Source organism: Rutidosis leptorrhynchoides, chromosome 2, assembly GCF_046630445.1.
Source record: "Rutidosis leptorrhynchoides isolate AG116_Rl617_1_P2 chromosome 2, CSIRO_AGI_Rlap_v1, whole genome shotgun sequence".
Lineage (NCBI taxonomy): Eukaryota > Viridiplantae > Streptophyta > Magnoliopsida > Asterales > Asteraceae > Rutidosis > Rutidosis leptorrhynchoides.
The window spans coordinates 95,993,577-96,005,508 of NC_092334.1; the positions used below are offsets into that span (position 1 = coordinate 95,993,577).

General features: G+C 33.8%; 1 protein-coding gene across 1 annotated transcript; it reads left to right on the plus strand.

The window, feature by feature from the left end:
• The first annotated feature begins 2,533 nt into the window (after positions 1-2,533).
• LOC139891185 (EH domain-containing protein 1) lies at positions 2,534-9,614 on the plus strand. The gene is made up of 16 exons (XM_071874135.1): positions 2,534-2,755; positions 2,844-2,923; positions 4,218-4,286; positions 4,375-4,432; positions 4,532-4,587; positions 4,697-4,733; positions 4,814-4,878; positions 5,267-5,380; positions 5,503-5,605; positions 5,690-5,739; positions 7,639-7,767; positions 7,855-8,106; positions 8,233-8,312; positions 8,721-8,847; positions 8,973-9,116; positions 9,199-9,614. The coding sequence occupies exons 1-16, from the start codon at positions 2,671-2,673 to the stop codon at positions 9,382-9,384; spliced, it is 1,635 nt and encodes a 544-aa protein (XP_071730236.1). The 5' UTR covers positions 2,534-2,670; the 3' UTR covers positions 9,385-9,614.
• The last annotated feature ends 2,318 nt before the right edge of the window (positions 9,615-11,932 follow it).

Here is an 11,932-nt window from a genome sequence, read left to right on the forward strand (position 1 = left end):
TTCCCGTGTCCGGTTAAATGAACGATTATTCGTACATATAAATACCCCGCCCATCGTGTCCGATTGAGTGTATATGGTAATTTATAGGGACGTCCAATTATAAATCTTTATATTAACATTAACAAACTATCATTTAGTTAAACAAATATAAAGCCCATTAATAGCCCGTAGTCTAATTTCCACAAGTGTCGTTCTTTTGTCCAAACCCCAATTATGGTACAAAGCCCAATTACCCAATTTTAGTAATTAGCCCAACATCATGATTACTTCAGATTAAATAAGCATAATAATAACTTAGCTACGAGACATTAAATTAAAAAGGTTGAACATAACTTACAATGATTAAAAATAGCGTAGCGTTACACGGACAGAATTTCGACTTACACCCTTACAACATTTGCTAACATACCCTTATTATTAGAATTAAAATTAAAATTAAAATTAAAATATAAATATAAATATAAATATTTACGTATTATGAGAGAAGAAGAAAAAGGATGATTTTTACGATCAGAATGCGCGAGCTTTATAGGCAGTTTCAAAATTAGGGGCTCCGCGACTCGCGGCCATTTTTGCCTTCAAACTCCGCGAGTCGCGGAGTTTGTAAATACAGCTCACACTATTTGGAGTCTTTCTTGCCGACGGTTTTTATTTATTTATATAATATATAAATAATTATAAGAATTATTTAAATATTATATTATATTTATGTGCATAGTTGACTTGTAATTTTTAGTCCGTTGCGTCGAGCGTTGAGAGTTGACTCATGTTCCGGTTCCGGATTTTCGAACGTCCTTGCGTACAATTTAATATCTTGTACTTTGCGTTTTGAATCTTGTACTCTTGTAATTTCGAGACGTTTCTTATCAATAATTGGAACCTCTTTGATTGTCTTTTGTACTTTTGAGCTTTTTGGTCGTTTGCGTCTTCAATTCGTCGAATCTGTCTTTTGTCTTCACCTTTTATTATTTAAACGAATATCACTTGTAAATAGAACAATTGCAACTAAAAGCTTGTCTTTCTTGAGGAATAATGCTATGAAATATATGTTCGTTTTTAGCATTATCAGTTATGAAGTTGAAAACCGTTCTTATTGCAAATCAATAGATTTTAATACTGCTTTATAGTTGCAAATAAACACGCTAAACAAGTAATTAGAACATTATTTCAAACATGTTATAGATATAGATACAGATGGCTTAAACTTTTTTTTATCAAGATATCAGTAAAATCTATACAAATACAATATTGATGCACAATTTGTTATAAAAAACAGTTGACACATTCTGTTGGTGTCTAGTAGCTTAAGAAGTAAGAACATTTTCTTTTGCACTGTTTGTGGATGTTTTCCCATCTGGGATGTTATTTAACTGTGGCACATGGTCATTCAAAACAAGCAGAGACACAAAAGCTTTTATGGGTGTGTTTGGTTGATGTGAAAATGAAGCTATGGGTTTCATTCATATTTAATGTGTTTGGATTGTGGGGTTGGATTTTGAATAGATGCATTCCATATCCATCTAAAGAGTTAGATTTAGATTTGACTCATATTCTTTTACATATACTTATTATCACCATTTGCTTTAATAAAATTGCTTGTGTGGGTTATGAGTTTACAAATATCACACGAGTGGTTGAGATTCTGACTTTCACAATAGATATCTCGTATCTCATGTTCAATTTGCATTAGTATCACATATTAGTGTTAGTGTGTTACTAAAAAAACGTTGGAAACGAACACAAAATAATTCAATCATATATATCTGAATACAAATGTTCACCATATATATATCTGAATACAAATGTTCACCATCTCCAATAAACGCGAACAAAAAAAAAAAATAATAAAAAAATAAAAATACTCCGTATGATCCATTTAACATTTTCGAAAACATACAACAAGAGTAAAAATATGGGTCCCGAACAAGTTTCTTTTTTATTAAACGTGCTATTGATATTATCTGATAGAATAGAATAATTAGTAGTTGGCATAAATATGTGTAATAAAAGTATTTTGACACATGTCAAGTTAAACGTTAAGATGAGGAAAAGTTAAAATTTTAACACATATTTACTTGTAATTATATATTACAAGTAAACTTACTTTCAATATTAGAGTTTCTTCTTCTTTTATTGTTTTTATTTAACTTAAAAAACACCTCTCCACATAAACAAGCAATCTAAATTCCAAACACTTTAGTTATTTATGGTTGATCAACAATCTGGTACATGATTAATCAATCATTTTAATTTATATATAAGTTATTATAGGTAAGGTATTGTATCATAATTACAATTAATAAGTTAATACGGAGTAACTAATAATTAATTAATCATACAATAAGATATTATTATATTATTATAATTAATAATTATAAATTATAAATATAAATTATAATTATAATATAATAATTCTATTATGAATATGAATATATAATTATAATTACTGTATTAATTTATAATTTTGTACAGTAATCAAAGGTTTGGCGCCTCGCACAGCCAAAGTGAAATAAATAATATCTTTGACTACAGTTCTAAACATTTCCATCGTCAGCGAGATCTGAAAAATTAAATTAGGGATTTTGATCAACGTACATTCAAATGCTCATAATCTAAACACCTTCAGCAAATTGTAACTTGCGTGCTGCTAATTTAACCTATTTTTAAAAAATGGAGATTGATTCAGCAACAATCAGTCGGTGCTCTACAGAACACCAAAAGATCTACAAAGAATGGTTCACTGCTGCTGATGCAGGTTTCATCTCATACACAATTAGTTATTATGTATTTGTATATGTATATGTTTTAATTTTAATTTTAATTTTGTTACTTATTAACTGCAGATGGCGATGGACGAATTACTGGTGCTGATGCTATTAATTTCTTTGTGATGTCGAATTTATCTCGGCCGGAACTTAAGCAGGTTTACTTATTATATTCGTTTATCTCTATGTGTAAAATATTTTGAAATATTTTGTTTGTTTATTAAAGGATCTGTGAGTTATTGGTAACCCTAGCTTGTCTAAAACCATTAGTTTTTAGTTATATGTGCTGCTGATGTGATATGATGACATTAACATAGTGCTTTGGACTATATATTGTTTTTAGGTAGCTGGTAATTAACACGTATCTACCGGTTTTACTGGAGTTAAAAGAACTAGAAGCTTTTTTTTATGTAAATTTGGTTTTAGTTGATGAGGTTTACGAATGAGAGGTTTACGAACGCTGCGTTATATACTGTAAAACTGATATTTATAGGTTTCATATTACCTAATATATGCCAGCAAATCACCGTGCGCGCTTAATAAGACAGGAAACATATTGGTTACAATATTAGAACCAGTGGGATGCACATAACTGGTTGATCATATGTTGTAGGTGATTAGCTTATTAGTTTTAGAAGTGAAATAAAAATAGCATATTGAAAGAGACAATAGGCATTTTATTAACCGGACAATGTAGAAAATAGAAGTTGGATTAATTATACATGGGAACTGGGAAGACTCTGACCTCTTCTTTGCAAGATCTGATGCATTTTGTTGGGAATAGTAATTGAAAGCTGAAATTGCTTGTATATGTAATAAAAAGCATTCTAACTTGTCGGCCAGTTGGATATTTACTATGTGTTTAGTTCGCATAAGAAAGACCATACACCCACCTAATTACATAATCTTAAACGCAACGTCAGTCGGAGAGTTAGTAGACCATGCAATCTGTTAAACAACCAACAATATTAGGAGGTGATTCAGTGTAGCTGTGTAGTCAAAACATGTAGAACATGCCATAGCCCATAAGTGAACCATAATGGTCCTATTATATTCTTACATGGTTTACACATAACGATTTTAGAAATATCAGTTTCAGAACAGGGGAAGAGCATCCCACCTGATTTCATGAACATTAAGGCACTCTAGATAAAATTAGAATACTTGAAATCAAATCAATTAGAGAAAACCCATCTTGACTTTCTTTTACATGAAAGTGACACAATTTGTGCATTATCTCTCCATTGAGTGTTCATGTAAAGCAAGTAAAATACTGAAATATCATGCTTTCAGGCTTATTGTTGTTTATGAACTTCACATGGTGGTTGCCTAAACTGTTTGGATTTATGTGATGTTCATTGTGCATCTTTCTCTGTGTCACTCGTAATTGGCTTCATGCTTTTCTACTTTTGAATCTTGACCTGTTTAATTAGAACTTCCCTACTTCTTTAGGTATGGGCAATTTCAGATTCTAGAAGACAAGGCTTTCTTGGGTTTAAAGAGTTTATTACTGCAATGCAGGTAGTTTGTTGTTTTTAATCATCATCAGCCGTATTGCATTCATTATTTCTCTACATATAATCTTTTAATTTGTGTCTGGTAATTGTAGTTGATATCTATGGCACAAGCGGGACATGTATTAAGTAGTGACCTCTTAAGTTCTGACAGTAAGCAGTCTAGTCACATTTTCTCTTGTTACATATTTAACATGTGATATTCAGTTATTTAACATGTAATTCTTTGGTTCATGTTATTTTACAATGCAGTTGACTATGAAAATCTAAACCCACCAGTAATGGACGGTCTGGATATCTTACTGTTGGTATGTATACCTTCTTATCACTTTTGCTGAAAAGAGATACAGTAGGGCCTTTGTGATCTAGAAACTAAATATTGTTCTTGAAACATAACTTGTTTAACCTTATATGCAGAAGAAAAAGCATTCAAAACGTGATTCGGAATCAAATGGTAAGGGTTTCTAATGCTTAAACACTAATTTGAGAAGTACAATAATGTTTTTTTTATTGTCACTTTTAACATTGGTCTAGGTAATCCTGAGGTGCAAACTTCCCCATCATCTAGTTGGTTTACTTCATCAAGTTCTGTAAAAAAGGTATGCATTATGTTCTTTTTCTCCATGAACTATAGTCTGTTTTTAATATGGAAATCATGTTAATATGTACTAATTAAGTAAAGGCTAAATTTAAGACATTGTAACCAGCTAATAGTCTAAGACCATGTAATCCAGCTGTTCTAAACATTGAGAAAACATAAATCATTATGCTTCTAAATGGGCATATCTTCCTTGGGTTCCAGATGGCTTGGTGCAAAAGATTTTTTTAATATAGCTTTTATACCATTATTGATTGCTTTCTTATACTTATTTTACTTTCTGCATCTTGAAAAATGAGTTACCATTAGAAAATGTATTACAGTGGTTGTGCTATAGTCTTTTATGACGTATTATGTCTACATCTCATATATTTATATTTTTTGTTCAGGTTCCCTTAGCCGCTGTTACATCAATCATTGATGGCTTGAAGAAGCTGTATGTTCAGAAACTGAAACCCTTAGAAGCCACATATCAATTTAATGATTTTGTTTCTCCCTTATTGGTAAATAACCCTAACCCACATGTTTTAAATCCTATATGATATATGATGTGAAACATAGATTCCAATTCATATTCTTATGTATTGGTTTTCTGACATAACGTTTTTCGATGTTCTGTTCGCAGACCAACAGCGATTTTGATGCCAAACCCATGGTGATGCTTTTGGGTCAATACTCAACAGGGAAAACAACATTCATTAAGCATTTGCTTAAAAGCAGTTATCCAGGCAAATTTTTTTACTCACCCTTATCGCTTTTGATCTTTTTTTTTCTTCAAAACGTGTCTTATTTATGTTACTTCTTTCTAACAGGAGCTCATATCGGACCTGAGCCTACTACAGATAGATTTGTTGTCGTTATGGTATGTTTTAAATCATCCTTTTTATTTTCTTGGTATTAGATGCGGCTAGATGCAAGGCTCGGGTTATAAGGGTATGTGTTGAAATGTGTAATTTTAGTGTACTTTATATAAGCCCTTATAAGTAATTGGTCTATTTGTTATGATTACAAAACAGCATTTATAAAATATTGATATTAACATTTCACTAAAAAGAGTTTAGGTTTGCATTAAACATAGGCTTGAGCAACTTTTATCCCGTCCCCTTTGGGCTGAAGTTTTCTTTGAATTGTTTGACTGTTTTCTCTTAAACACAACCCAAATGACCCACTCATGCAAATGGGTTGAATCTGCGACCTCTACATGGTATGGTCTGTCGAAAACTGTGTGTTCATTTACCTGTTCGTGTGTAGATATTTAGTTCTTGAAATCTTTTAAGCTTTTTTATGCTGATGGTGCAAATCGTATAGAACTTGAGAATCTTGCAAGTCACCTTGACACCTATTTTTGTTCTTGATCATATAAAACAATGATGCAGCAAGTTTATCCAGTTATGATAAGAAACAACTTTATGGTGTTACTTATTTTATATAAAAAACAGATTCACCAAACATTCTATTTAGCATAATAAATGTAAAAGGGCCAAAAAGAGGCCAACTATCAGATATGCAAGTTTCTGGATTATTTTGGTGGTGGGATAGATGCAGTTAATGCCTAAGTTCACAGGTCTAAATTCTCATAATCCTCAAAATAAGAAATATTATTGTAGTTTCTTGTACGCAGTTAGGAAAAACGGTCAACCAATTATTGTATCCTTTATGTAAGTTGGAAATCCATAAAAAATGGGCCATGAACTTTAAATGTACTTTGGACTAAAGTTTGTATGCCTAATTTCTCATAGTTCTGGTTGAACTATGATTAAATAACATGGATAGGTCGAAACAGTAAACAAGTGGATCTATGCTCGTTTAGATTTTAATTATCATGCATATTATTATTATTATTATAACCATCAGCTGAGTTGAAAACACGAGCCTGTGAAAATGTATGGCATGTGTATTGCTGATTAAACATTGAGTGTCTCAAATGCTTGCAAATACTAAAAATACGAAATATTATACTATTGGTCTAAGTACTGAAACATATAAACCTTAAATTAATAAAGTATTTTTATTTTTTTATTTTATATATTATATTTCCTGCCTACTTGCTTGTGTGCCTTATCGTATTGGCTGTACCTATTTTACGGTTATATTATATATCTATACTTATTGTAGCATTTTCAGAGGATTTATTGCACTATATGGTTACATGTTTGTATTACATTATATAGCAATTAATTTATACATACTTACATATCACATGCTTTTATGCTATCATTGTATGCTTATTTGTCTATGTTTACATTGTATACCATCTATTTTATACTGCATAGTATACCTACATGCTTCTTACCAACATGTTTTCGTATACTTATTGTACTTACATGACTGGTTATACTTGCATATTTGACACGCACATATTTTAATTATATGTTATATTACATTATTTTGTTACATGCTTTATTTACCTATACATATCGTATTGATATATACTTTATTCATGGTAAAGTTTCTTTTTTATCTACTTTACTTGTATACTTTTACTGCACATATTGGAATTCATGGTTCTTTATGGTCGGAGGTCCCTAGGAAGCAGCCTCTCTGCTCTACAGAATAGGGAGGGACGACTTCCTCTACCTGGGGACCGATAGGTATCCGTGGGTGGAGGAATGACTTCCCTTTTACTTTAGGGTAGAGGAAAGGACTGTCTACATCTAACCTCCCCCATACTCCACTCTAGTGGAATTGGGTATTGTTGTTGTTGTTGTTGTTGTTGTAATCCCATAAAATCAAATCTCAAATAATACCTTGTTTTGTGCAGAATGGACCAGATGAGAGAAGTATCCCAGGAAACACGGTTGCCGTTCAAGCAGACATGCCATTTAGCGGTTTAAACAATTTTGGAACTGCATTCTTATCGAAATTCGAGTGTTCTCAAATGCCCCATCCTGTAAGTCGCCACAAGAAACTAGTTTTTTTCTTTTCTCAAATGCCATAATGTGATTTGAAACTTATGTCGTATTTTATTAATTAAAAGCTGCTGGAGCATATTACATTTGTGGATACACCCGGGGTTTTATCAGGAGAAAAACAAAGAACACAAAGAAGCTATGATTTTACTGGTGTCACATCCTGGTTTGCTTCAAAATGTGATCTGATCTTGCTTCTTTTTGATCCTCATAAGCTTGATATCAGTGATGAATTTAAACGTGTTATATCATCCTTACGAGGAAATGATGATAAGATACGGGTGGTCTTGAACAAGGCTGATCAAGTTGATACCCAACAAGTATGAACTGATTTGCATATTTTATGATTTTATACTTAATTTATCGTTAAAGTTGCACCATTTTTTTTGTTATTTCCTTCCTCTTTTTTTATTGTTTTTTGCTTACTAGTGATTTTCATATTGCAGTTGATGAGGGTCTATGGAGCCCTAATGTGGTCCCTTGGTAAAGTCCTAAACACTCCAGAAGTTATGCGTGTTTACATTGGGTATGAACATCTAATCTTTAATTTTGTTATGTTAGATGATGGGTGAAAACATGTTTTTGTATACGGGTTAGGTTGACCCGTAAATGGGTTGCTGTATTCTATAAGAATAAAATGTTAGATATGATTACATGAATGATATTCTGAGAATGGTATGTTCATTAAACTAATCAATCAATGAGATATTATACTGTTGGTTTGACTTTGGGTGACTTATGTTCCGTTTGACCTGTTTAGGATACCATATGCAACTCAAATGTAATCAGGCTTTAGATGACGACCTCCATAATGCATGATATGCATTTGTACCAAATGTTTACGGTCCCATATCAGTTCACTCTCACTATACCCGCTCATTTTTCTTTGCTTGCAAACCTTGAAACTTATGACATCTTCCATCTATGGTGACAGATCTTTTAATGACAAGCCTATAAATTCGGTTACTGCTGGGCCAATCGGAACAGAGCTGTTTGAGAAGGAGCAAGATGATCTTCTTAGTGACTTAAAAGACATACCTAAGAAGGCTTGTGATCGAAGAGTAAGTTTCTAAAACTTCAATTCCATTTACATTTTCATTTCGAGGCTGGCCCGCTAAATGGAACTACTAATGGGCCACAATTAATAATTCGAAACAACAATTGTCTTCTTCATACGTGTTTACAGATTAACGAGTTTGTAAAGCGTGCTAGAGCTGCTAGAATTCATGCTTTCATTATTAGCCATCTTAGGAAAGAGATGCCTGCCATGATGGGCAAGGCTAAAACTCAGCAGAAACTCATCGATAACCTAGAAGACGTTTTTGCAAAGGTTTTTACATTTTAAGTCCCCTTTAACTTACAATATTATAATATATAATTTTTCTTTTTGTACTTATGGGATTTTGTAACAGGTTCAAAGGGAGCATCATTTACCGGCAGGAGACTTTCCATATGTAGAAAGCTTCAGAGAGAGACTAAGCGGTTACAATTTAGATAAATTTGAGAAGTTGAAGCCAAAAATGATCCAAACGGTTGATGATATGCTGGGTTATGATATCCCTGATCTTTTAAAGAAATTCAGCAACCCGTATGGCTAATGTTAGAGGCTAGCGATTTGAGGATAAGGGACGTGTTTCCGATTCATATATTGACTTGTGTTGTATTCTAGCGTGTAACTAGCTATCTGTACCTTGGCACTATGGAACACTATTTGCATAGATTCTTGAGTATGAATATGCTGCTCCTAAATGAACCTTCTTGGAGATGAAAATGGTTTTTAAATCTCATTTTCTTTATTGTAGCAATATAAGTTACATGATGAAATCAATGTTCAGGACCAAACTTAGCAAAATAGGGAACTTATAGAATGTTGTGGATGATCAATCGTGTATGAGTCAATGCTTCAACTTCCTTTTGTTTTAGTAACATCACACATACATACGAGTTTATAATTGTCACACTAGCAATGTTTAAACCTGTTTATGCATTAGTAATCTTCATATCATGTACAAACAAACTGTTTTTAGGTTCGTTTGGCTTGAATTTCGGAGTATTCTGGTGAAATGTTGTTCGGGATTTAATGCAAATTTGATTGGTAAACATTTTGGCGAGGTAATCTCGGTGGCCAAGGCTTCGGAATCCCTTGATAATGTGGGATCTTTGTATGCTTTTGTCGAGTCAGAAAATTTTTAAACGTATTCATGAATTGGTTGATATCGTTTTAGAACATTCGGGTGGAAACGATAACGCACAGGTTTGGGTGAACGAAAGAAGATACAGTGTGGTTGGTTTTGGGTGGAATGGTTCGCGCAGTTGAATCGTGGTATTTGGATTGGAAATGGTGCGGATCATAGGATGGAAGGGCTGTCTGGAAGTTGTTCGATCTCCAGCGGTAATGTTTTTTTCAAATCACATTGACAACGTTAAAATGGCCCTTCATGTTTGATCGGTTGGTTCAAAAGTCAGCGGTCGTTGGTACTGTTGATGTTTCGAAGGATGTGGATGTGGGTGGCCCAAAGGGCATTTCTGATTTTTTGAAGGGTGGTAAATCGGAGGTCAATGTAGATGAAGATGCTTCGGTCATTGAGCTCCAATTAGGATCCTTGCCTTGTTTTCAGAGTCCAGGGAATCTTGCGTGGGACAATACACAACCTCTTCGGGAATTTATGAAATGTCCCAGTGTGGTGTGTTCTATGGATTCAAATGGTGTTGGCGGCAAGGAAATAGTTAAGAATAAAGGAAAAAAATGGTTGACTCGTTTGGCCTTAAAGATTACGACTGCGATCTTCACTTTGGGAATCATGGGTTGATGTTGCTACGGATAAGAATGAACCGATCAAGAATGGAGCTGTTTTATTTTTTAAAGTTTTTATGTTATTCCTTATTTCTTCGACCATTTTGGTTGGTTCAAGCTCCTAAAACCTACTAACTTATAGGTATGGAAATCGATCGGGTAAATGGGTTCAACCTGACACAGTGGACAGGAAGACTCACAATCCGAGACCGTAAGCGTTAATCTTTTGGTTCGGATGCTCATTCTCTTTTGGTTTAGATGTTGTGCGTTTTATATTATATGTGGTTTGTTAGTTTAGATTTGTTGTAGTTTCTTGTCATGTTTGTAGGGTTATTGTTTCTTTTGGTGTTGGTGCCTTGGTGGTTTTAGGCTTGTTATGTGTTTCATTGCGTCGGTCCGTTTGGCTCGGTTTTAGATAGTGGATATGTCTCTTTTTCTGATTTTGAGTCTTCCCGGGTCCCGGTTGAATCACTGTTTGTTTGGTTAGTTCATCTTTTAATGAATTGTTCGTTTTTAATGATATCGTTTTTTGGTCAAAAAACAAATAAATAAACAGGATAAGAATACGTCACATACACTCTAACACTTTATAATGTAATTGTATCCTATCGTATACACACATAAAAGGCATAATGGTTGCATAAAAATAGCATCAGGAAGGCTGGAAACAACAGTTTTGTGGAATTATCCGTCCAGCGTTCTCCGCTGTACAGGCTGTTCCGTCATGCGTAAGCCCTGAAGGCCGCCTAGCGTGTAAGCCCTCGCCGGAGAACGGCACTTTCAGCATAAATTTTGGACCGTGAGTAACAGAACGTATCATCATCTGACACGTGTCCCTGAGCAATCTGGTGGATCTAACACTATAAATAGACCCCTTGGGTCGTCATTTTACACAGTTCAGACATTCTGACAACTTTGAGAGCTGAGACTTATACTTCTCTCTTTCTCTCTCTACTTTCTCTCACTAGAAGTCATCCGGCTAGCACTTATACGCTCTGCGGACGAGAGATTGATTAAGCCACCCCACAAGTTCTTACACTTGTGTACCGGGTCTGCAGGGATTATTTCCCGAGGGTAAAAATCAATCGGCAACACTCCGCCCTCCTAAAAGCTAGATCACTTCTGGTCTCTTGTTGACATACTAAGCCTTATCTCATAAGGAAATAGGTGTTAACAATGGCGCCATCCATTATTAAGACGAATCATCTCACCAATACTGATAAAAACGGCGAGGATAATGAATTCATACCCATAGAAGTGGGCATGATACATCCATGGAAAGCTGGACAACGAAGGAAGGCAGAAGTATTAGAAGATTGGGAAGAACAATTAATATCATTTCCTTCTATGTG

What these genes read in the sequence shown, in the direction of transcription:
- LOC139891185 (XM_071874135.1), top strand. Translation starts at nt 2,671, where the DNA reads ATGGAGATTGATTCAGCAACAATCAGTCGGTGCTCTACAGAACACCAA. An exon ending in GCTTAAAAGCAGTTATCCAG is followed by an intron (nt 5,606 to 5,689) that starts GCAAATTTTTTT and finishes TCTTTCTAACAG; the next exon opens with GAGCTCATATCGGACCTGAG. An exon ending in TAGAAGACGTTTTTGCAAAG is followed by an intron (nt 9,117 to 9,198) that starts GTTTTTACATTT and finishes ATTTTGTAACAG; the next exon opens with GTTCAAAGGGAGCATCATTT.